Source organism: Heliangelus exortis, chromosome 5 (assembly GCF_036169615.1).
Source record: "Heliangelus exortis chromosome 5, bHelExo1.hap1, whole genome shotgun sequence".
Classification (NCBI taxonomy): Eukaryota; Metazoa; Chordata; class Aves; order Apodiformes; family Trochilidae; genus Heliangelus; species Heliangelus exortis.
The window spans coordinates 21,571,981-21,598,729 of NC_092426.1; the positions used below are offsets into that span (position 1 = coordinate 21,571,981).

Here is a 26,749-nt window from a genome sequence, read left to right on the forward strand (position 1 = left end):
AGATTATGGTGTTGGTCAAAGGTTGGACTGGATGATCTTGGAGGTTTCTAACAACCTAAACATTCTGTGATTCAGTGTGGTGGTGTTACTAATACAGGCATTGATTGAAGTATGTTGTCTTTGTTTCCTTCTTGTCTTCTAGTGACTTCCATGCTTAGCTAGCAACTGACATATATATTTGGATACCAGCTACTGAATTGTACACCAATCTTTTTCTGTGTAGATTACCTAATAGGTTGTGATTTTCCTAAGCCTAGGGGTACTGGTAACAATAAATCTATTCTGCAAGGAGTAGGATTTGTTGCCATGATGCTATAAGTAGTGAAATTGTCTTGGAGGGTATTCTTTCATGCAGAGCTATCTAAGGTAACTTAGATAACTTCTAGGAATACAGATGGCAACTAATGGATGGGTTTCTGTCTTTTGATATATTGACTTTTGAGATCTGAACTTTAACTTAATTCTTTGAACAAATAGCCTAGTTGAAATCGCGATGAGTTTCCACCCAGTGTTACCTTGAGTGAGCTCTTGTCTTACAGCTGCTAAGTTCTTCTGTAATAGTCACAAATATTATGTTACTGTAATTGTACTTGAGATAGGCATGCACATATAGAACTAGTCTAGCTCTCGTATTCAGAAGATGGTATGTAAGTAGCAAGGTGACTTTTAGTGTGGATTTTATGCAGAAAACCTTGTTTTGTTCGGCATGCTGATGTATAAGCAACGTTGAGACCGTGTATACAATGCTTTTTTGTCTCTGGTGCTGTGTGTCCACCTCATGGATGAGTAGTGTTTGCATCAGTTAATGGCTATGGAGATGCATAGATTATGTCTGCTTTGTTACAATAATAAAGGCTTCCAAAGTTGAGTACATTTTTTATATTTTCCAGTTACTACTTCTGGTCTCATAATCCTGAGAATATGTTGTTTAACTTAGTAAAACTATTAATTTCTATTTTGTTTTTCCCTGTAGTGAGGCTGGGAAGCCTCACTGTGCCTACCTAGTTCTTGGTGAAGGGGAAAGGCAGTTGTTTTCATTTTCAGTTGGCCTGGATGTAAGCAATGCACTCTATGTAGCTTCACAAGCTGAAGAACTTCAAAGAGATATTAGATTAAACTACACTAAATTAGTAACTGTGATTTTGCTTATATCAGGAACTTGGCAACTTCATATATGGAGACTGACAGTAATTGTCAGTAATGGCTGAACCTAGCTGCAGGTACTTTGGACTGGGCTGGGAGGATTCAGAGCTTATACTGGACCAAAGGGTCAGGGACTACTCTGAAAGACCTATCTGTAATAACTTGAATTAGAATCTCACAACTGCCTCTCTTTATCTTTTACTATAGATAAATCATATTGTGCACAATGGAGGATTGTACAAAAGGCCTTTCAATGAAGCTTTTGAAGAAACTCCCATGCTGGTTGCTGTGCTGACCTATGTAGGCTATGGTGTTCTCACTCTCTTTGGGTATCTGCGAGATTTCATGCGGCAGTGGAAGATTGAGAAGTGTCAAAATGCAACAGAAAGAGAAGAACAAAAGGTAAACACTGGGAAATAATGGGCAGCAGGGAATGATGTAGCTGAGGCTATGGTTGGAGCATTTCTCTGGACAGCAGTGTTCTAACGTCTTTTACAAATTAACTTAACATTACATCTTACTCTTAAAGGCATTTGCTTAACAAGTATACTTCCCAAACAAATTACTTGAATTTGTGTGTTGGCCATGGCTTGCAGGGAAGAGATGAATGTATTCTGGTTTTGTTTTATATGTAGGATGTCTCTGAGTGGAACTAGTTAAGAAGTGCCAGTTAATATTGTGTAAGAGTGAAAAAATCGGAAATCCTGTTTAAAAAAGTTTTGATTTTGAAGATAATTCAGCCTAGTGTACTTCCCTAAATCACATTTCTAGTGCTTAGTTGTTGGAATAGTTGTTTCCAGACAAATAGTAAAGTGATCATGTGAGGCCTAGAGCATAAAATACTTACCCTCACACTTTACTGCTTTAAACTTGCTTTGCCTGCAAGTGAATTGATGAGAGCACATTGCAGCCTATCTGGTGTGGGAGCCACGTTTTATTCTGGTGCAAGGGGGAAGCTTAATTATTTGTTTTGAAACAGTTTCTCATGATTTTCAAACATCTGAGTCACTCAAGCTGCTCACTGACAGCCTGATTATCTTTTGTTACGGGAATGCAGATGTAGAAAAGGCTTAACTTGCATAGTTTTGTTTTTTTGTGGTTTTTTAAAATCTTATTACTAGCATGAAAATTACAGGAGCCCTGCATCTGCCCTGGCATACTCTGTGGCAGATTTGTGGCCTCAGTGTGGAAAGTAACATTTTTATTATTTATATTCTTGAGGTAGCTAGATGATTATAATTTTCTGAAATATCAAGCAAAAGGGTTAGCTTTAGCTTTTTCAAATAGTTCATAATTGCATAGGCCAAAATCGCAAAGCAAAGGCAGTGAGAGTAGCTGTGCAGCTGAACAGTGTCTGATCTGCTTTGTGAGCAAAGCAAAATTATGTAGTGTGAAAAAGTATTTCATAAAGGGCTGAATGAACGTGTACTGATAGTCATGGAATTGAAGCATGTGGATTTTCTGTGGTGTTTCTGAAGGTAATTACAGTTAAAAGCATAATGTAAACTTAGGTCCAAAATGTAGTATTAAAAACAAAGACACACAAATGCTACCTTCAGTTCTTGTGTGTTTTGAAGTACAGTTTATTTCAGTTGAGCAAATACTTCTGTAAATTTTTACTTACTATTGTAAACTCAGCCTGTGCATCAGAACTAAAAACTGAAAGTGACCAAACTAGTTTAAAAAGCAGGCTGTCCAACAGGTCTGTATTGGGACCATCTCTGACGAGGGCAAATTCCTTGGAATTTATTAAAACCCTCCATTGAAGTTAATGATTCCAGGAAAACCTAATACCACTGTTGGAACACAAAAGGGTGAAGGGGAACGGGCTCTGCTAGTACTGATTTCCAGGAAATTCTTTGATGTGTTTTGGCTTTGTTTAAAATATACCCAGCAGGGCTTTTCCTGGAAACCAGTGTTGTGGAGCACATCCTCTCTGAAGCATTATCAGTCAAGTGTAAGTGACATGATTAGCAATTCCGTATTATCCTGGAATTATCCATACCAAATTTGGTCTAATGCCTGGTCATACGAAGTATTTAAATCTGCAAAATACTGTATGATTTTATAGGAAGGATCACACCCTCTTTTACCTTTCTTGTGGTTTGATTTGCCTGTTGATTACCTTGAGCATTTTGTATACAGGAGCAACTCTGCAAGTGGGACTGGTAGTTCTTTAACATAGCTCTTCATGCTCAGTAACCTTGCCCAGTTAGAACATGATTCTACCATCTGGGGTTTTCAAATGCTTGTTCATAGGAATCCAGCTGTAGGAGTACATCAGGGGCAGTATACTCGAGTCTTTTACTCAATGTTGTCTTACAATCTGTGTAGCTCATCATCAGAGGCCTCCCAATGGTGTAAAGGCTACCCACAGTTATTGCTTCACTTAATCGTGACTCATTTAGCAGTGAGATAGAACTTGTCTTTCTGCTTCTTTTTAGAAGCCTGGAACTTTTTTCTAATTGTGTACTCAGTTTCCATTCAGAGTCAGTTTTGTATTATCAAGTAACAGCTTATGTGAATTAGGTAAGCCCAGCTAGTGCTCATGCACCACTTGTTAGCTTAGGTGCAATGCTGTGCAAACTAGGCTTTAAAAGCAACCTAATTACTGCATTTGCATGTCACTGTTCCCTAAGCTAATGGTTACAAAGCTGTCATTATAATCTTCACTTTTAGTATTAATTTACAGTATAATAAAATCTTGGATTCTGAAATTCACCTATGCTAAGCTGCTGCACCCCAAGGGAGAATTTTATTCATCCCTTATTTTTACTCTTTCTTGAAACTCCTATGCCCTTCAGGCTTCTGGGAGACCACCAGTACTTAGGTTTCTTAACCAAACATCACCTTACGAATAGATGTGTTCTAGGCTTAAATTGACAAATCAGGCAAATCATGCCTGACAGATTTGGTGACCTTCTGTAATGGCATTACAGCACTAGTGGATAATGGAAGACCAACTAAGTCAGCTACCTGGACATGTGCAAAACTTGGTACTGTCTGGCATGACATTCATGTCTCTAAATTTGAGAGGCATGACAGATAGATCATTTGGTGGATAAGGAATTGGCTAAATGGTTGCACTCGAGTTGTGGTCAATGACTCGGTGTCCAAGTGGAGGCCAGTGATGAGTGGTGTTCCTCAGTATCAGGATTGGTGCTGTCTCTGCCAGAGACATGGACAGTTGGACTGAGTGCACCCTCAGCACGTTTGCTGACAATACCAAGCTGTTTGGTGTGATAAACACACCAGAGGGAAGGGGTGCCATCCAGAGGGATCTTGACAGGCTTGAAGTTGAACAAGAGCAAGGTCCTGCACCTGGGTCAGAGCAATCCTAAGCACAATTCCAGGCTGGGTGGAGAATGGACTGAGAACAGCTTTGAGGAGAAAGACTTCAAGGTATTGGTTGATGAACATGAGCTGGCAATGTGCACTTGCAGCCCAGAAAACCATCTGTATCCTGGGCTGCATTAAAAGAATGGTGGCCAGAAGGAGCAAGGTGATTTTCCCCCTCTGCTCTCATGAGATCCCACCTGAAGTACTGTGTCCAGTTCTGGAGCCAACAAGACAAGAATATAGTTTTGGGAGTGAGCCCAGAGGAGGACCACAAAGATGATCAGAGGGCTGGAGCACTTCTCCTATGAAGACAGGCTGAGAAAGTTCGGGTTATTAAACCTGGAGGAGAGGAGCCTCTGGGGAGACCTTAGAGTGGCCTTCCAGTACCTGAAAGGGGTCCACAGGGATTTTTTAATAAGGGCATGTAGTGTTAGGATGAGGAGTAACATTTCCTTACTGAAAGAGGGTCGATTTAGATTAGATAGCAAGAAGAAATTCTTTAGTGTGAGGGTGATGAGACACTGAAAGAGCTTGCCTGGAGAAGCTGTGGCTGAAGTATTGGAAGTATTCAAGGCCAGGTTGGATGGGGCTTTGAGTATCCTGGTTTAATGGAAGATGTCCCTACCCATGCAGGGGGTTTGGACCTAGATGATTTTTAAGGTCCGTTCCAACTCAAACCATTCTGTGATTTTGTATCCCTACAATTTCTGCTTTTTGTGTTCTCAGGTGCATATGTCATGAAACCTTGGAGAGGTTAGGCAATGTGGCCAGGCAATCCAGTTTTAATTAATGCAAAAATCTCAGTTTCTGCCGGTCCTGTTTCAAGGATCTTGCTTGTAAGAGCTAGCTGAGGGTAGTTTATTGTGGGGGATAGTGAGATGAGCAACAAAGGGGCTGGCATTAAGCTGATGCCTCACTTAGAGCCCTTTGTTATAATCTTACAGTTTGGCACCCCCAAAACCTAAGGCTAGTGTCCCATATTATACGTTAATTCCCTTACCCATAATTTGTTCCCTGTATTCTTGTGGACTTCCAGGAGAACTTCCTCCTTACCATAATCTTATTAGGTTCAGAGCACTTCTCTACTTCACAGTTTAATCACTTTAGACTAAGTTACAGTGTTGGCTCATAAGGTCATACTTGTATTGTATTTCTTGGTCGTGTCAGCCTGTTCAGATGATTGTCTTTATCTCCTCAGCTGAACTTGTTATTCTTCCTGCTTTGTCAGCTTTGGTTTCAAAATAAAACGTGCTCTATCTCATCAGTAACCTGAGGTGAGATTAGACTGTATCAGCCCAGGCATACCTGCTTCAGTTGGTATAATGACTCATTTCCAGCCTCCACTCCTAGCCAAGAACCTTGGCTAAAGTCTCAGTTGTTTCCTGTCACAGTGTGCTTGAACAACTACTGCAAAGCTGAATTCTCATGCAAAGATAGCTAAGAGGAGATAAAAATGGTTAAAAAAATCTCAGTAGATTATAATTAGTTATTAAAACTCCCTCAAGTATTGAGCTTCTAATGTGACAAAAGTTTTTGTGATCTTCTTACTTCCCCCACCCCTCTACAAATTATGTAGCAGAGGGTTTCAGACACATATAGATGATTATTTCAAGTTTTTTTTCATTAATTGGGATGTTCTTACTGTATTGCTACAAGTAGTCTTATACATATTACTGCTGTGTAGTAAAGTATAGTAGCTATGTAACTTTTTATATACAAAGTTCTCAGGTGCTTGTCCATACCAAAGTGTTTTCTCCATTTTAAGGGGCCAGTTTGTTAGTGATTCAGCTTTAAAATCCACTTTTCTTCCAGGAGCAACGTGAAACACTGAAGCTGAGGAAGGATAGAGCTGTGTAACGTTTATCAAAAAGCGAATTATTTTCTAGGGGATTACAGCTTTGTATTAGTTTACCTACTACCCCTGCTAACCTCTCTTGGCAAACAGCCTTGAGATAAGACATGAGAAATGTCAAATAATGCAAAACTGCTTAAGCAGAGGAATGTGGAAGAAATAACTACCTTCCTTCGAATCTAAGTTCACAGAAATCTTGTTGCCACAGGCTGTCTTTGCTGATAAGTCTTTGTGATTCTCTGGAAGAGTGATCACTGGCTAAATCTGTTGTCGTTTTTTTAGGGTTTTTTTCATAGTTGAAATGGTTATACTTAATATATTTGTGCTTTTTTGGCTTGTCATTTTGCACAGGTAAATCAGAAGGAGGCCTTAGGTGCAACTCTGTCTGCTTAGAAGTTGCACTTTTTGGCTTTGTCTTTACTATGCAGTGTCTGATCAGAGGATGCAAAGGGGTAGACCTAGAGGGTTCCTTTACTCCAAACTGAAAGAACAGAAGTTAAGTCATTAAAACAGGCAGGTAAAGAAAAAAGTACTCTTTCTGCAGTCAAGTATTGTAAGCAAAGGCCTGTCAGTTCTCATTTGTTTGAGTTGGTATTAGAAAGCTGCTGTAAATGCTCCCCATTTTGCTTCAGTGGTACAGATGTCAGGCACCACAATACTTTGGTCAGACAGATACTTTGTCTTGCTTATCCTGTCACCTAAAATAAAATGCCACTCTCTGTGTTTGCATTTCTCTTGTGAAAAGCAGGAAGAAATGCTACACTGGCTCTTAGTTTGGTTGTGAATTCTACTTGTTCCTCATGTAGATAAATTAAGAAGGTTTTTTGTTTTTTTTCAACAGTAGCAAATGAATTACACATTCTTATCACTACTGAATGTTAAACTTCCTTTCAGTCTAATAGTAATAAGGAAATCTTATGACTTTGGAGCATTCTAAGTAGGCCATAAAAAAACATTTTTTGAATGCTCAGATGTCCTTGCTGTCACAGTTAGTTTGACATTCTTGTGTGTTATCCGTTCAAGACAGTCACTTGCTTTTCCTGAAAAACACTAAGGGAAGCTAGAATTCAGGAAATGTTAGGGGACTTAAGTCCCAATAAGCTGTGCAGAAGAGAGGTGCCATAATGTAACTTACCAACTTGGATTCAGAACAAAAATCTGCAGAAAGTTCTAATGGTAACCTCTATAATAATGCTAGTGCTGGTGTATTAAATGCATTTCTTATGTATAGAATACAAGACATCAAAGTGCCTTGGTTTTCAAACTCTTAGTGTATTTAGTAGAGCAGTGCATAGAGTTTGGTGTCAAAAAGCAATTTTACATTCTTTGCCTCTGCTAAACTGTGAGGGTTGACTACAAATGTAATTCAAAGATTACATGTCCACGCATTTCACAAAGGGGATTATTGTATGTGTCAAAAGAGATGCTCTTCTCAGCTACCCAGCAAGAGCTGGTAAGAGAGCCAAGGTATTTCAAGTCCCATTTTAGTCATTGTGTCATTAGGAGCTCCTTATTGAGTTTCTGCATTGCTTTCAGCACTCCCTCTCCCATACATTAGAATTCTTTGAAACTCTAACTTGAAGCATGATCTCATAGTGTGATCTGTTTTTTGTTTTTTGTTTTTTTTTTTTTTTTTTAAGTTGTTGATGGCTTTTAGATTATATGAGCTACTTAAGTTATATACAAATAAGCACCTCCTATTGAAGAAACCTTGGGGGTGTGGTAGATTTGCTGGTTGAAAAAGTTAGGAAATAGTCTTAGCACTAGCAGATGAATCTCTTCAGTTTTGCTGCTGTCTCCCCTTCAAATAGTTTTGCACTGGTACAGACTTATAGGATTAAAAACACTTTGTGATGAAAAACTTTCTTTAGTTTTCTAAATTTGATTTTTTATATAATTTGTAAATTACACCAAAATGACAAAACTTTTTCTTCTTATTCCTAGTTTGCTGTAATACATATTTTCTTTTACTTTGAGTGCTTTTGATTTGTTTCAGGACTTCGTCCCATTGTACCAGGACTTTGAAAATTTCTACAACAGAAACCTCTACATGCGCATTCGGGACAGCTGGAACCGTCCCATCTGCAGTGTGCCAGGGGCCAAAGTGGACATGATGGAGAGAGTTTCTCATGACTATAACTGGACATTCACGTGAGTCAAAATCAAAGAAAAGTCTCCAACAGCTCTCTCTAAGTAGAGTATCTGTAACAGCAAGTTGCAAGCTCTGAGGATAAAGGAGAAGTGAATCACCTTTGTTCTGAGCTTTCCTAGTGGCTTGAATCAATGGATTCTTGAATTAATATCTCTTTTGAGAGACACATGGCCTCCAATGTGATGATTTGTGCATAATTTTGTGGCTATATACTGAAGCTCCTGACTTGCTTAAGATTTTAGGGGCATATGCCTATTACAACACTAATACTTTGGTGTGTGATGACCAGAACCTGGGGGCAGATACTTGGGACTGCACTTCTACTTGTGACTTTGTTGATTTAGAATCAATCCTGAGACTCAAAGTAAATGCTACCATCTGAAGCTGAATATAATGTGTTTGTTTTGAATCAGAACTGAAGTGGTCATTCAGAAATGTGAGGACAAGGATTTTTACAAATATGAAGCAATGTATCAAGTTTGATGTGAAAAACTTTGCAGCACTTTCCTTGGTGAAAAACATCATGTCTCTTTGGCTTTTAAAGGAAAAATAATTCCAACTTTTTTCTTCTTAACTTCTCCTTAATCTTCTTGTGCATTTATTGTTTGCACAGCAGTGCCAGATGTGTTTCCTTTCTGTGGTTAGAGGATATCCTGCTTAAGGGGCTGACACGTTCATTGATCTAGAGATCTTATTTTGTAATTGAAGAGTAAGTTGTGAGGTATCAAAGAAAAAACAGTTTGAGAAGCAATTTTAGATGTGATAACAAATTCCCCTTTTACTGTAAACTCTTCTGGGAACTAATTTGAGACGACAAGATAGGCAAAGCACCTTTTTCAGTTCATTGCTTCAGTTTGATGATGAGGGGCAGTCCTGCCAAGAATGATTGGCTCTATCTATTTTTAACATTTTGTTGTATATTCTAGGGAACAGAAATAAGAGTCTTCTGGTGTAGTGTGTTTTGGGGGTTTTTTTGGTTGTGTGTTGTTTTTTTGTTTGTTTGCTTTTTTTTAACAGTGGATGTTCTAATTTGTGTTTTTAAAACACAGGTACACAGGAAGAGTGATAAAGGACATTATTAATATGGGTTCATACAACTACCTCGGATTTGCACAGAAGTCTGGGACTTGTCAAGAAGCAGCAGCTAAAGTCCTGTCCCAGTATGGAGCTGGGGTATGCAGCACTAGGCAGGAGATGGGTAAGTTGGAACAGGATGCCACGTTGCCTGAAGTATGTTTCAATCACAGGCCTTAGAAATATTACTTGTTCCAACTTTTGAACTTCAGACTAGTTAATGAAGAAGCTTTTACTTTGGTGAAAACAAATTAATTTGCTAGGTTTAATTCATGTGGCACAGCAGTTTGTTCACTTATGTTTGCTTTTGGTTTTGCTTTTGGTTTTGCTTTTGGTTTTGCTTTTGGTTTTGCTTTTGGTTTTGCTTTTGGTTTTGCTTTTGGTTTTGCTTTTGGTTTTGCTTTTGGTTTTGCTTTTGGTTTTGCTTTTGGTTTTGCTTTTGGTTTTGCTTTTGGTTTTGCTTTTGGTTTTGCTTTTGGTTTTGCTTTTGGTTTTGCTTTTGGTTTTGCTTTTGGTTTTGCTTTTGGTTTTGCTTTTGGTTTTGCTTTTGGTTTTGCTTTTGGTTTTGCTTTTGGTTTTGCTTTTGGTTTTGCTTTTGGTTTTGCTTTTGGTTTGTTTTTTTTTAATATATTGTCTTATGGGCCTTTAAATAAGGAGCAGCCTTGGTTGATGAAAGTTCTTCTTGTAGAATATAGCAAGAGTGAAACCTTCACACTCTGAATTTCTCACTTGTTTTGTGTGCAGGAAACTTGGACAAACATGAGGAGCTGGAAAAGCTAGTTGCCAGGTTCCTAGGTGTGGAATCTGCAATGGCATATGGAATGGGGTTTGCAACCAACTCTATGAACATTCCTGCTTTAGTTGGCAAGGTATGGCTTAAGTCACTGACAAAAGCTCATCTAATGTGGATTCTGCTGGTTGGATTTTCCAAAAGTTACTTCTTAGGTTTTGTTTTTCTTCAGTGACAACCCCCGCAGATATTCTGTATGGAAACCATAGGTCACAATATGCATCTCTACCCTTTGCACCTCTAATCTTACTGGGAAACAGCATCCATGGGATCAGTAGCAGTCCAGATCTTGCCCTCTTCCTGGGAGAGAGCCTAGAATGTTAAGGCTTGCTTCCTCAGGCCCCTCATAGCTGTATGAAATAATGGCTGATCAACAGGGTGATTGGCTGAAGGTATTTTGATGCTGTTGAGGCACTGTCAGGGAGACACACAGATAAGCTCAATTGCATATCAGTACATACAGAGTTTATCATCTTTGAGCAACAGATGAGTGTTCCTTTCTTTAAAGGAGTAAAATTTTAGTAGAAAAGTTATTTGAGAGAAACAAGGTCAAATGCAAAGGTGGATGATGTCTACTGTGTGCCCCATAAACCAGTACTCAATGCAGACTGAATGCCTTGCATCTAAAACTGTGGGGTATTTTAGTTATTGGAAAACTAAATGGAAGAGAGCTCTTTGTTTGCATCATCTGATGTTCTCTTAGTGCCTATGTAGAGTAAAATAGTTCCAGTACTGGAACTGTTCTTCTTTTTGAAAATGATTTACTGTTACCCTAATTGCACTAGCTGATTGTAGTTCTTTGTCCATATGTAGTGAACTGTCTATACTTCATTCCATTTATTTATTTTTCCAGTTCCTGAGATCACTTCTTAAATTCTTCCAGTTGTGATATCTACAGATTATAAGATTGCTGCCTTGTTCTATCCAGCAGCTGTTCATCCTGGTGAACCTCTTCTTGACTAGCTGTAGTGTTACAATGAAGCAGCACTGTCTATGTAATGCCTCTTTTCTTTTGATCTGTTAAGTTTTATATAATCAGATGCTTTTCATAATGAAAAACATTTTTCAGTCACATGCCAGAGAGAAATTCAGTGCTTTAAATCATTCTTTCTGAAGTCAAATACTGGAATCTGTGATGCAATGATTTTGAACAACATACTTCTAACATTTTTTTTATTTGAATTTCTCTGCTATGGCTCATTTTCCCTCATTTTCCTGTTTTTCTCTTCAACAGAAAATATACATTTAAGTAGACTCTCCTGTCTGTTTTAAGTCAGTTGAAGCTGCCCATTACTGCAAGGTTACTCAATCTCTTTTTTTCTGAGTATGTAGATTGTGATGTGTATCTTTAATACTTCTTAGTTTTCACATTTGAACTTTTACCAGTTTTGACAGTCATTAAGAGAATCTGAACAGTAATTTCCAAGGCATGAGACATACCTTCATGCATATAATTTGCACATTTGCTAAACCAAGTAAATAAATGAATACGGCAGTCTCTACTATGTTAGTAATGAGTATATGTTGGGGTTTTTGCACTTTAAGTAAAGTAGTAAGAAGCTTCTGCCTCATAACACTAGAAGTGCCCTTGTGCTCAGGTCAATACTGCAAATAGAAAATGCTCACTTCTGAAGAAAGTTCTTGACAAATGAACCATTTCACAGTTCAGAATGTTCACTAAATGCTTTTTTTGGCTGCCTGAAGTTGCTTCTCACAGCACTTTCGATTTCTTCATAGTCTGCAAACATGGACTCATGTAAATCCTGAATTCTGGCACCACCCACTCCACGATTGGCTTTGTGTGCACAACTCATTTGGCAATACTTTGACAGAGTTTTCAGTAAAACCCAGAGACTTCCACAGTTGATTAAACTCTAGGGCTCTTTTTTTTTTTTTTTTCTCTCTCTCTCTCTGTTTCTTCTTACTACTGTTTCTGTTCCTCTGCATATTCTGTGTTTCAGATAGACAGCTGCTTGAAGTGTCAATTTTGAGGCCTAGCAAATATTATCAGTAATGGCCAGAAGAAGTTTCTTTGAGACTCACTGATATGATTTAAAGCTAATCATTATTTAAATCATATCTGGGCATCTGTATTTCAACTTCATTAGGTAAAAACACAAACCACTGCAATAACGTTACTCACATGTGTAATACTGGATCACATGTTCTGTTTTTGCTGTGGAATACTTAAACACTTGGCTTATATTGCTGCTGAGTCCTCTTTTAGTAGCACAGGACTTGACTATGCTAGGATCCAACTCTGCCCCGTAATATGCTTATCCAGAGGAATTAAAAGCTTGATCAGCATTGCCCAGTTGAACTTCATTCGCTGTCCCTTGTTAACAGCAGCTTCTAGTAAGCAGATGATGAAAACAGTTGTAGTTGGTGTACACAGGAAATTTTACTTCAGCATTGTTAAAGCATCACTAAAACCAGGTCTTTCTGTATCTGGCAATTTTCAGCAGGAGAGACCTGCTCTTGGCAGCCAGGTTGTTGCCTGCCTGGTACTCGGCACTGCCAAGTATGCTGAGTCTAGACCACATGTGAGATTTGATGATTATATAGTCAGAAGTTATTTAATCATCTGAGGCTAAGCTAGGCTCTGAAATTTGCCTGCTTTGGAGTATTGTCATTATTGTAGTTACTGTAACTAGCTAGTAACAGCAGCATTCTGTACTGTCTTTATCACAGAACTTTTCATCTTCATTCTGGACTGACAGGCTAGATAAGGGAGTTGGAGCAACGGTGCTTGGAGGACCTTTTTTGGTTATAAGAACCTTAATTTCCATGTATAGTTAATGAAGTGCTCAGGACTAACTATGCAGCACTTCATTCACATATGCAGCACTTCATGTTAAATGTGGCATTCACTTCAGTTTACTTGCCTGTCTTGTAGGTTGTGATGGGAAGTCTGATCTTCACTGGCCTATGTTTTTCTTTATCCCAGTAATGTGATCTCCAGCTAGTGTTAGGCTTCTGGATACTCTCTCAAATGTAAATTCAAGTCTTAAAAGCTTAAGTCTTAAGCAGTGCTTAGTTCTACATGTAATCATCAGTAACTGCTCTACTGTACCAGTGGCTTCTTTGATCCTTTGCCCTCTCTCTAGAGGCAGACAACACTAGTCTCTTTATATCCTCTTCAGTTTTAAATTAATTTATTCTGCTTAATTGAATGTCCTCTTCTCTTAGGAGGGTGGGGTAAAAAGGCTGCTCATCAATTGTTAAAACTTCTTTCTTTATCAAAAGCTTGTACTTGTTTTTATGAAGAAGCTTCTTCTACACTCTTAATCTCCCTCTTTTTCAAAATTTATCACTTTTCCTACTTCCTACCGTTTCAGAAGAATACTAGTACTGGTTTGTTATATTCAGTTTTTAATGCAGTAGTAATGATCTCTGACATAGTATCAGATCCTCCTTGTTTGGTATAGTGGTTCCAAAGAGCAAATGCTAGCTGGAGATGCTTTCTAGGTACAGCTCAGTTCTAGTGCAAAGTTGACTTTATTGTGGAGAAAATACTCCTATTGTTTCTCACTTGCTTGTATAATGATAGGCAGTTCTTTTCACAGGCCCTTCTAGTAACTCATTGCAAAGAAGAAAAGTTCTTGACTCTTCCTTCCACCAGTTATTAATAGAGAAACATCAGATGAGCATGAGTTCAGAGTCAGATCTTCAGCATCCTGGCATGCTTTCTGGATTTTTGACTTTAAAAAGCCGGTTCTAGAGTTGCAGCAGATATGCAGAGTAATCCCCCAATATGCATTCCTGTAGTCCACATTGTGACTGAATGATCAGCAGCATATGAGCTATTAACTTGTAATAATTTCTGCTTTCAAAACAGTTATAGTCTGTTTTGATACTTGTCCAAGGCTAAGTCTTCCCTTTTTTGAAAAAACAAACAAATTCAATGTAATGTTTAGTGGCTTCAGAAAACTTTTCAGTTTCACTCTGCAATTTTGCTTTCTACTTCCTGTCTCTTGTATGTTACCTCTATGTAAAAAGCACTTAATAGTTTGTTTCATTAAAGAAAATTAGTCCCTTTGGTACCACTAAGCACACACGGGTTTAGTCAGTGTTTATAGTGCAACTTGGATAAGGTCTTTTATCTCAAACTTTGGTGGCCTGTGTCCTAGTGCTACTGTAGACCCTGAGTGAACTGCAGCAAGCTGCTCTGTTCTGGTTTACCTGGCTGTTTAGGAGGATGAGTGCTAATTGTCAACATGAGGTATATTCAGGCCAATTCCAGCTGCAGGATTTCTGGAAGAAGTGAAACTTAAGTGGGTCTTCCTGTCAATAGTAGTTCTGTATTTTTATTTGCCATGCTAAGGCTGCAAATCGTTTCTTAGCAAGTCTTGTCCAGACTAGCTGTGTTTATGTTGGAAGCGTATGTTTTTATTTATTTATTTTTTGTGAAATGATCTCTAAGCACATCAGAGCTGGGAGGTGTTATATGCTTGGCTGTGAAACATAACCTTTTCAATATCTCCCTCTTTCCCCTTCTAATTCAGGGCTGTCTGATTTTGAGTGATGAACTGAATCATGCATCACTAGTGCTCGGAGCAAGACTGTCAGGAGCTACTATTCGAATCTTTAAGCACAACAGTAAGTATCACATGGTGGACTCTGCCTTTCTGCAGATGCTATAGATCAGAAGCAATCTTGCCTATCTTCTAGGAGCTGGAAATCAATTTCATGCAAGGAAATAACTTGCTAGTTGCTTGGATATTACTTGATAAGTAATCAGTCTCAGCTGATAATAATCCTGAAGCTGTTCTGGCTTACATCTTCTGCATCTGAAAAGGAACATGCTGACCTCTGGCAAGTCTAAGGGCACTAGTGTTTTAATGTGGCTTCACGTTAATTGGATAGCTCAGCATGTTTAGACTGTTCTGACAGTCCGTGTCACATAGTAATGCAGTACTGCAGCCATCTAGGTTACAATTTGGGGGATAAGAAAGCTTAATTTTTGGACCATAGCTGACATGATCCTATAATAATCCATATCCATGATCCATAATAAAAGCGTATGAATTCTTATCCTAGCCAAATTAGACAATGATGCAGAGGTATGATGCAGTACAAAATGAATTTTTGGGATGTGAAGCATAGATTAATTTCATTGGGTTACTCAGTGTAGTATTTGTTTCCAAAATAGATGGAATTTTCCCTTTGCTAATTTCAGCTTCCTCCAAAGGAGGTATTTGGAGTAACTCTCAAATTAAAAATTACCTATGGTTTCCTTCTTTCTCACTGAAAGAGGTACCTGGTTTTCCTTTATTCGTAGAGCTGTACCTTCAGTCTTCAGCCACTCCTCATACTTGTTACAGTATCTATCTCTGAGATCACTGCAGTTAGTGATCTCTGAAGTGTGTGGTGGTGACAGCAAAGCTTGGGTGGCTGCAAGTATTTTCCTTTCATTGTCCTGTTTGTTAGGGATCCTCTGCTGTGCTTGGTGTTTCCTCTTTCTTGTTCTCTATCATTTGAATGATTTTCTTTACAGAAATTTAGACTTTACAGTAACATTCAGGTTTTTGGTTTTTTTTTTCTTAATTCTTCATAAAACTTGGTTACTGGGCAAGATCACAGAAGCTTTGCATTCATCTTCTGCATTTGTATAGACATAGTTCTGAACATTGCATCCTGTTGTGGAATTTCAGGGAGTATTGGTAACAGTTCTGGGGTTGAGGAGAAAGAAATACTTAAGTTCTGGTGTGATCGGGTTGAAATGTGTTACAAACTATCAATGGTGAGATGGGATGTACTTCTAAATGATGGGGATCTCTAAAAGAGAATGGAGTGGTAAATGCAAGCAATGATCTTGACCTGTCAAGATGATCTTTCAGTTTGTATTTATGTGTGTGTTCAGTCCTACTTTTGTTATACTCTGTACTGCCTTAGTTAACTTCATTTTCATGAGATTTCAATGGCTTCATTCGTATTCTGCTTTTTAGAAAATATGGGGAAAAATCCCCTTTAAAATCCTTGTGCAATGTTTTCAATCTTTTTTTTCTGCCTCATCCTGCAGTTTGTCCTCTTTAAGGTCAGATCTACTTCCCAGTCTTTCCCACTTTCTTAAGAGATCAGAGCAGATGTTTCTATTCCTTTGTTCTCCCTAACTGCACTAAACCTATCCGTTCTTCTATGAGAAATTTATTGGAGGTAGAGACTTCACTGCTGGCTTTTTCATCCCTGTGTTTTTCTGAATATTAGCTGTCTTTCAACAGTCTCTTAACTGACCTATTTTGCTGTATAATTTCTAGTGTAGTTTTAGTTCACAAGCTCCTCTGGCTGCTACAGCTGCCTTAGTCTACTAATCCTGGTTTCACTGGTGTGCACATTTAATTTCCTAAAGTTTATATTGTTCTCTTGCTCAGCACTTTAACTTTTATGGGTTGGTTTCTCCCCTCTCCACTTCTTTCCTTGGGTGTTTTTTTCAGGACTGATTTCATGTGTATTTATTTACTCACAAAAGTCAGGTCTTCTAGGATCATGTGAAGTGTTTGTATCCAAAGCTAGTAAGGTTTTAGAGTACATTGCTACTGACAGCTTCATCTGTCTAGTTTCTGGTAAGTTGAGGACTGTTCTCTTTCCTACAGTGTTGGTTCTCTTTTTTCCTTTTTCTGTTTTTGGTTTAGTAGCTTCCTGTCCATACCTCCAGTCCCTTCAATTTTAACCAGAATAATAAAATTACATTTCTTCCCCTTCTTGTCCTGCACTTCGGTCTGTCTTATCTTTTAGTTAATTATCCTTGAGCTTGCTTGTTCTTTTTCAGTTATTTCTATCCGCAGGGGCGATCTTACTACCTAGAATTCTTTCTCTTATCCTCACAATAGGAGACCTTTCTTTTTTCTTTCTTTCATGGAGTGTTTGTTTTCGGTTGTTTTTTCTCTTCTTTCTGCTTAATGCTCTAACTTGTGCTTTTAGCTTAGGATGATGAAATTCTTCCTTGGAGTTCATGCAGTTACCCATTCCCTTTATTCTTGTCTGTAGGCCCACAGCTAGATAAAGCTCATGCTTATTGACTTACGGTCTGTCCTCCACACTGGAGCAATTTGTGCATTTCCGGAGTATTGCTGTCTTTAGTCATGTAAAAGCTCAAGCTAGTAGCTGTTTTGGTACCATTTAACAGTAATTTCTGGTGCAGATATGCAAAGCCTGGAGAAGCTGCTCAAAGATGCTATTGTGCATGGGCAACCTCGTACACGGAGGCCCTGGAAAAAAATTCTTATCTTGGTGGAAGGAATATACAGGTACAAACTATTCTTTATATTCCTAAGACCCTCCACATGAGATCCATCTGTTTACTGTTTGGGTTCCTCTGCCAAATCAACTATAAATATTGTCACATCATAGTTATTTCATTAAACTCATCTGTGAAGTAAATTTAAGTTATGTATGTCTCACATCCTGGATGTTCTGCTGCTAATACTGTTGCTGTACCTGGTGTTATCACAATGCTTCCCACATCATGATTAGATTTTAGAAATCAATTAATATAAACTGATTATTTGCATCAGAGCTGAGGTCTAAAATTGCTTGTCCATTCCGTTCTTTCTGTGCTCACTAGCTGATGCCAGTGTGAATGGAACTGCACAAGCTGAATGTTTTTGCTGAGGGTGAATAGGAGAATGTAGTAGGCTTATCTATGGTAGGCATTTAAATCAAAGTGACTTTCAGCAGAAAATGGGGTAGTTTAAAATGCTACTAGTGAGAGCCTGGTCAGTTTTTAAATTTAAAACAAGAGGTAAGTAAACGTTAGATCAAAATACTGACATTAGCGTGGAAGTAAAACTGAAATTATTAATATTTAAAATTGTCACTGTTGCTGCTCCTATTTAGTCTGCATGTCAGCATCCCAGAGATGTTTAACAGGTAGAAAGTAGAGATCTGGGCCCAGCTGCAAGGAGGAGTTACCTGTCATCTCTGCAGAACACTGTGTTTGTAGCAATTTTTGTGTGTTCATAATTACTGAAATAGTCAAGTAAAGAAAGCTTCGTGACTTTAGGGTTTGTAAGGAGGCCCCAACTGTTAAATAAACTTACACTGAATTTCTGTTTTCAACAGTATGGAGGGATCCATAGTCCGTTTGCCTGAAGTGATTGCTCTTAAGAAGAAATACAAATCCTATCTTTACCTTGATGAAGCTCACAGTATAGGTGCATTGGGTCCTAATGGCCGGGGTGTAGTGGATTATTTTGGACTCAATCCTGAAGATGTGGATGTTATGATGGGAACATTCACCAAAAGCTTTGGAGCTGCTGGAGGATACATTGGGGGCAAGAAGGTAAAAAGCTGGGAGTTTCATGGCTGTTTCAGCCTTGCTGTGGAGCCCTTCACTAAGCATTTCAAAGTTGATGTATTTCTGAAGTAACCTGATCGTCCATTTGTTTCATAATTTTACATACTGTCTGGTACAGTGAAAGTGTGCAATACAGAAGAGTCTACTCCAGTAAAATACCTGATAATAGCATAGGTCTGACATGGTTAGTAATGATCTCAGTTTGCAGAATGCACAGTAGTGGTGTCGTAGTTTTTAAGAAACTGCTAGGAGCCAGGAAGCAAGGACTTCCTAGTATTACTTTTAATGAGACTTGCAGGAAAAAAGCTAAAAGCTGCAGTTTTTCAGCCTGCTTGGAGAAAAATCCTCTTCTGGGTGTTGCCCTTGCTGAACCTTTCCTTTAGGGAGGGATGGTGTAGGCAATTGCATGTGTTCTATTTCTGATATCCTAAAATGTATCTCACAGATCAAACTTCTAAGCCTTATCTGAGAGTAAAATTCTATTGTTTTCCTACCAGGACAATAATTTTAAGATACCAATAGTGCCAATTACTTCAGCCCATCCAAGTGGATAAGGGACTTGCAGATGTTCCTGTTTGGGAGTTTACTGCAGTTGTTTTAAGATTACTCTGACATTGTCCTCAGAAGGAAGCATCGTTATCTTTTTCCAGGGGTAGTAAACTAGTGGGATTAATTCCCTTGGCATAAAGTGAAGCATCTAAAACTCCTTTGCAACAGTGTTTCAGCTACTGCTAGAGGGATTGCTTCAGAGGTGAGAGGCTTGAAGTCTTCTTACCTAGATTATTTAAAAGTCCCTTTACAACTTCATTTCATTTAACTCCGACTCCAGGCGGACAGCAACATAAAATTTAACACTTCCACTTATCTCTATAATACATTCCCAGCTTGTGCTATCAACAGGGCCATCATTATTAATTTTATGGTAGCAGAAGACAGAATCTGTCCTGGCATTCATGCTGGTCTTTATAATATTTTGCTGAAGTCGTCTGGGTATTTTAGAGTAGTTTTGTTACAGTTAACAAGCAGCCTAGATCTTCCCCATGCTGGCCTTTTGTTCCATGATCACCTGCTTTTGCCCACCAACAAATGTAGCAGGTGTGTTTAACTGGCATGTGCAGGAGAGGTAGGCTGAGGTTCTTGCAGTCTTAAATTACATCTGCTTTTTTTATATTGTGCTAATAAATAGGAGAAAATGCTTTGTGACCTATTACCCTGTTTGACTTTTGTGGGGAAATAATTATATAGAGTGACATACATAAGCACCTGTGGATGCTTCTTCCCACTGTTTCATTTGTTTTATACTCCCATTATTATTATAATCACTTTGGAAACACAGCCTGTGCACAGCTTGAGTAATGCAAACACCTTATTGCAATCCACTGGTGGTGATGAAACTCAAAAAGTCTGTCATAGGCATTTTTCTTTGGCTGACACACATTCTTACCCTGTGAGATAATCATGGGTTGTCATGTCCCTGCTGTTTGCTTTTCAACTGTTTTATTACTTGTATAGTTAAAATTACTTGTATAGTAAAATCAGTCCTTAAGATACCTGTTCTCTTCCAGGACATTCTGAAAGAGGTCTTACTCTGTGCTTTTAAGCAATAAAGCATTTCTCCAAGTGCTGGAAAGGCAATGTCTGATGGATGCCTCTTATGTTTTGTTAGGAACTGATTGATTACCTCAGGACATACTCTCACAGTGCTGTGTATGCAACATCACTGTCACCTCCTGTTGTGGAGCAAATCATCACCTCCATGAAGTGCATTATGGGTGAAGATGGTACAACTGTGGGTGAGTCTTTCTAACAGTAAGCATGTGGAAAAGGGAAGCCAAACCGAGCCTCTTTATAACTTAGACTTTATAACTTTTGTAACTCATTCAGTGAACACGGTCGTAATTATCTATTAGTACATGTGGACTTCAGATTTCTGGAGCAATAAACCAATTTACTATCCTACTTGGAAAATCAGGCTAATAACATCATAAGGAATTTCTAGCTAGAAGTAAGTCTAAGACACAGTATTCTATTGATTTTTGTTTTGTGTAGCTTTTTTAGCCTCTTCCTCATTGTCTGTCCATTATTAATTGCCCTACTTCTTAGATTGTTTCTGTTGCATTTGGTTACTGCAGGGCAAATGCTTTTGATTTTTATCTCTAGTATAATTTGATTTTTGTGCTTCAGTTAAATTAAATACGGAAATGTTTCTGGAATCCCTTTTTACCTGGGGAGAGAGGCAGTTTTTGAGATCAGTAAACTTAATGAACCAGCAGAAGAAATGCAGTATATTTGTCCTTATTGTCTTACTTTTCCTTTTTCATTATGAAAATAAGGGGGAAATGTGTACTAGTCTCAATGCATTCAAAGTCAACACACAAATTCTCATGTCTCTTGTTTATAGAGTAAATAGCTTGCAGTTGTGATGTGTAAGCTGTCTTGAAACTGAAACAATACAGCACTTTACCTGTAGGATACTTTTCCCTCTTCACAGGTAGTTAAAAAGTTGAGTGGCTCACACAGGACGACAGGGTAGTTTGCTGAGGATCTGTCAGTGGCATGCAGTTCAGAGGCTCTTAAAAATTCAACCTGCATAACATATGATGTTATGGGAGGTGCAGTCATCTGGCCACAAGGTGGTGATGTATACTGAAGAACTGTATTTGCTTTTGAACACGGGTCATGTGACCAACTAAACTGACAAGATAACTCCAACAGGGAAAAAGTTCGTTGGGAAAATTACTTAAGAATTTTTCTGCTGTAAAAAGTTTCATTCAGTTTGATTACATTATCTGAGAACAGAATTATGTGCCAGCAATTTGTATTGGTGGCTGCTCAATAGAGAAGTCATCACTGAGGCCAGTACAACCAGGCAGCAGCCTGTGTCTGTGCTATCATTAAGTGCTTCTGAGAAATCCCTGTACTAGCCAAGGGTTGTCCACGGTGCTGCTCTCAAGAACAGATACTAGCCAAGCTTCATACTGCATGCAGAGTTGTGCAAGTGGGTGGGGTCTTGCTGTCCTCTTAAAAGTGACTGTTTGAGCTCTTTCTAGCTGATGATTTGCCAACAGTTTGTGGTCTGCCCAGGCATTGCGTGTTTTGGGTTTCTTCCAGTATCTGTTTTGCTTAATGAAGTGGGAAGCAAGGAATGTGTAACTGATTTCTGTTTGCAGTATTCAAAGTAAGGCATTTTTGTGCCTGTCTGAGCCTACAGCATGATATTCTTTAAGGAGAATGGAAACAACTTCCACTTCAGGTTGTTCTTCTGGTATTATGCCAGCAAGATTCATCAGACTTGAAGGCTGAACTAGATCAGAACCAATTTGGAAAAAAAACATATCTTAAACTCAGGACTTCTTTGTTGTGTTGCTTTAAAAGCATGTCAAGCTACATCCTGTTAATTTGGTGCTCAGGAGTAGCAAAATTCCTATCCATAAATCATGTTGAGAAGAGAAGTGAGATTGGTGTAATTTCAAATAAGCTTCTGAACGTTTGATTTCTTTATGAACTGTTATGCTTTTCAGAAGTGCTGGGTGTAACAGCTCTGTAGCCAGCTACAGGTCTCATGAAAGTGTTACTGGCTTTCAAAGCATCTAAGTCAGCTTTCAGCTAGGATAAGCATCTCATAGGATGATCCCTGTATGAAAGTGCTTCTCTGTTCTTTTTCTGCACCCTGCTGTTTCCAACTCATGCATTTTTAATTGCCTTAAAGTTTTAGAGCTGATACTACTTTGTAGGCATTTTCTGTGGATGAAGTTGGCCAAAGTTAATTTGGGTGACTTGAGCAGCTGCTTAGTGATAGCATGACAAAGTTTTTTCCTTGTTTAAGGTATCTGGCTGAAAACCTATTTGGATTCTGTGGAATGATGGCTGGGACTCTAGAGGACCTCTGTCTGCACTTGGTTTAACTTAGTGTTAAACTCAGTCACTGGTTAAGGACCTTTGAATCAACTGGGTATTACAAAAATTTCACTGCTTTTAAATCAGTCAGGCTGAGCTAATGGATGAAGAAAAACTGAGATAGGGCAATGGTTTTACAAGGGCACAGGAGCTGGAATCAACTGGCCCCCAACCTGCATTTTAGGCCACAGCTAGATCTTTTAATGGCTTCAAGAATGCTTTATTGAAAAGAGCCACTGCGTGGCTTCTTTGTCTGCCTGCTTCCGTTCACCACACGCTGCTGTCCTTCCTGCCATCAAACCTTTGTGGAAATTGTGATGTCAGATTGAGATGGTCTGTAGCTGAGGAACAAGTACTAGGAAGCAATTAGTTTTTGGGGATGAAAGGAATTTTTGTCTATTATTTTGTGAGAATAAGTCAATTCTCTCTTCTTACCCTTGCTTATTTCTAAATCTAGTGAAACATATGGAGTCTCTAAATTTATATTCTAAGGTGCTTTAGTTATTAAACATTACATAACTAAAAAAAAACTAAATATCTCCTTTCAGATCTTTTCAGAAAGTTGCCGGTAATTAAGTAGGATATTAGTAGGAGGCAGCACAGACAAAATACAGATAATATGAAAAGTTGAATAGCTGCTTATAGAGAATATAAGATGGATGGCATGCAAGAGTGCTGCCTGAATTGAGACAGTAGTTTCTTGTATCTTGCTTTCTGTTCAAACTAGACTGCTCAATCTCTGTACTGTTTATATCTGTAAGTAACTAGCAAGCCTCAGTCTCTCTGGATGCAGTTACAGGAATACAATTATATACAAATATATTACTTGCTTCTTCACCCAGACTGTAAAAAAACCCGCTCCAACCACCAAAGCAGTGGCAGAACCATGTTATGGGTTCTTGGTTGTGGTGTTTCCCATAATGCTTCTGAAACTCCTCTACATTATTAGCTCAATGCTGTATGTCTGTCCTGGTATACTTCGCATTACTTGTTTACATAACTTGTCCAAATAATTGTTCAAGACTATTGTGTGGTCTTAAACAAAATAACAAAACATACGTCATTTGTGATCGCTTTGAGAACTTCAATAGAGCAGTCATCTTAAGCAGTGGGGAATAGCTTGAATATCTTCAGAGAATTCCAATGACAATGTACATGAGTATCTTGCACACCATCACTTTTGGCTTTGATATATAGCAGAGCAAGGAGATGAGTAGGAGAGATGGAGAAGGCTTCTTTCTGCAAAACCAAATTCTTGGACCTGGTTTTCCAATTCAAAATCACTATGATGGGGACCATTAAGAAGCAAGTGTTGCAGGTGCTTGGCAGCAGTTCAGTGGATGCTGTTCTTTTTCTCTGTTCAGCCACAAAGATGTATAAACTTCATGTATTTGTGTAGATAAAGGAGCTTTGTAAAACATTAACAAATAGACATAATATGCCGAATTTTGGGGGTCATATTGTCCAAAAAGATGACAGTTTTTTCTGGAAACTTGTAGTGTAGAGATGCTTGATGCTTGCTGTTGATGTAGTGTTTGTGTTATTTAAATTGACTGTAGGGAAAAGGAGATAGCTTGTGGTCCTTGTCCTGGTAAATAAAACATCACTAGGATTTATGATATTAAATACTTAAACTGTCTGAATTTTTCAGACAGATTTCAGTACTTAAATCTGAATTTTCCAGTTGTTTCCTTTGTGCTGAAAGCTGGATTTTTCACCATTACAGCCTCACTGGGAGTCCAGTCATCTCTTTTCTGCCATTGCATAAGAGCCAGTGATAGATCCATGCAACTGGAGTTCTGCTGACACTGTTGGTGTTCAGGACCCAGCCTGTTTGTCATCCTCTTAATACTGCTGGAGGCAAGTGGAAGAAAAGCCAAGTAACCTGACTGAGATGCAGGCAAATCAAAACATGCAAGGGGAAACCAGTTTAGGAACTGGTTAACCTCTCTTGGAGATAAAAACTTAGTTTATTCTCCTGTGTATTAAAAACTGAAGGTTAGCCTGAAATCCAGAAGTGGTTTAAGTTTGAACTAAAGCTGGCAGTGTTAATGGATTGTTAGCTAATTATTAGCTAATTAACTAATACTAATTACACATATTGATGTTTATAATGAGTTTACTGTCTTCCATCTTGGTTTCAGGGGGCAAATATCCCACACTCAATCACAGTGCTATACCTCAAATACCATCTTCAGTTTTGGTCTGTTACTGCAAGAAGGACATGGAGGTGCTGGAGCGAGCCCAGAGAAGGGCAGTAAAGCTGGTGGAGGGTCTGAAGAACAAGCCCTGTGAGGAGCAGCTGAGGGAACTGGGGTGGTTCAGCTTAGAGGAAAGGAGGCTGAAGGGAGACCTCATCACTCCCTACAACTACCTGAAAGGAGGTTGTATCAAGGTGGGGGTTGGTCTCCTCTCCCATGTAACAAGCAATGGAACAAGAGGAGATGGCCTCAAGCTGTTCCAGGGGAGGTTTAGGTATGGTAGTAGGAGCAATTTTTTTACTTAAAGGGTTGTTAAGCACTGGAACAGGCTGCCCAGGAAGTGATGGAGTCACCATCCATGAAGGTATTTAAAAGATGTGTAGATGTAGTACTTAGAGACATGCTGCAGTGGGGAACTTGGCAGTGCTGCTACAGGTTGGACTTGATCTTAAAGGCCTTTTCTCACCAAAACAGTTCTTTCCCACCAAAACAGCAGGTCAGATAGACCCTGCTCAAGATGGCATTTGAAGAAAGCATTCACTCAGAGTTTGAGCACTGAAGAAACCAAGCGATATTGTACTTACCTCTGGTGTCGCAAGCAATGGAAGTAGCAATGGCATAGACCATTTCAGCTGCCAAACTATTGCATATGCCTAACTAACCTTTGAAGATTAGTCTGTAAGTTGCACATAGTTTGATTGGTATTTGTCCCATCTGGGCACCTCAGTTGTGAAGAGCTAGTAGTTGATTAGGTCTAGTCAGGGGAAACCTTAGAAAAAAATATATTAATTTCTACTCATGCCACTGCTTTGTGCAACAGGCTTGAGTGAGTTAAATCAGAAAAGGTAGTTAAGCCAACTATAGCCAAAGGGAATAAAAATGTACAGCTGTGTTGACAGAGAACTGAGCCCAAGTGAGCTGTTAAGGAGATGGAACTATTGCTATACTGTTAATATGCTCAGAAGGAAGCATACTGGAAGCAAAACTAAGCCTGGCCTGCTTGAATTCTGGGAGACAAAATACAGGAGTTACGATTTTAACCTCTATGTAGTTATCAGGCCCTCAAGTGAAGATACGACCTCAGTAGTTCAATTAGCTGCATAACCAGTAGACTTCTTTGACACTTCGTAAAATTCCCTTTTTCTTTCCAAAGACAAACTAGAAGTATGTGCAAGCATAAAGTGTAAGTAGTAATGAAGTAATAGCCATGTTACATCACTTGGAATTTAATTTTAATTAGCTTATAGAATATTTATAAATGAAGCTTGTACCTTGCCCTTGTTAGCAGTGCATACATAAATGGAAGCAGTAGCTGCTGTTGTACTGGAAAGGGCAAATAAATACTTGTGCAGGCTGAGGTTGAAAACATTAAATTAGTATTAAAATCGGTTCATTTGAATTTTCTCCAATAATGCACTTGTTAATGGGGTGTTAAATTATCACCTTGGGAACCTGGGGACCAGTCAAAACTAATTTGAGCAAAGTGAAAACTTTTTTTTGTTGCTGCCCTTGAGAATCTCAAGCTGAGCTGGGAAACCGTTGGAAAAACAAATACTCTGGGGGTCATAAAGAGAGTTTCCTGCTTCTCTCCAGGGGACTGACAGTTTTAAACATCACGCTCTGTATTTGTGCTTCCAGCTGGGGATCTTTTAAATCTAACTTGTTGCTGCACCCCTACACCCCTCCCACAGAGCATGGCAAGTCTCCAGAAACATTGCTTTAACCTGGGCTGGACAGGAGAAATCTTTCAGCCTTTGGTGCTTTGAAGAGTGTTTACAGACACTAGCAGAGCTGCACCCTTTGTGTTGTGCGTTGGAATGTGAGAATTCTTCAGTGCCTCTTCTTTTGGACTTGAATCAACACTGTGGTGTTTGTGTAAGACCTCATAAACCTTTATAACTGTGCACCCACTTTGTTCTATAACTTTCTAGTTCTTGCTATTTCTGTTCAGGTGTGAGCGGTCATCCTGTAGCTTCACAGATTGATCTGTCTAAACATTGATCTG

At 38.8% G+C, this 26,749-nt stretch overlaps 1 protein-coding gene across 2 annotated transcripts in view; it reads left to right on the forward strand.

The window, feature by feature from the left end:
* The window catches only part of SPTLC2 (serine palmitoyltransferase long chain base subunit 2), a 76,898-nt gene that overhangs the window by 9,594 nt on the left and 40,555 nt on the right, over window positions 1-26,749 (forward strand). For both annotated transcript variants that reach the window (XM_071745878.1, XM_071745879.1), the window contains exons 2-9: window positions 1,351-1,545; window positions 8,331-8,485; window positions 9,536-9,684; window positions 10,305-10,429; window positions 14,856-14,949; window positions 17,492-17,597; window positions 18,412-18,631; window positions 20,313-20,439. In XM_071745878.1, the coding sequence (XP_071601979.1) occupies window positions 1,351-1,545; window positions 8,331-8,485; window positions 9,536-9,684; window positions 10,305-10,429; window positions 14,856-14,949; window positions 17,492-17,597; window positions 18,412-18,631; window positions 20,313-20,439 (1,171 nt within the window). The remainder of the gene's footprint in view (window positions 1-1,350; window positions 1,546-8,330; window positions 8,486-9,535; window positions 9,685-10,304; window positions 10,430-14,855; window positions 14,950-17,491; window positions 17,598-18,411; window positions 18,632-20,312; window positions 20,440-26,749) is intronic.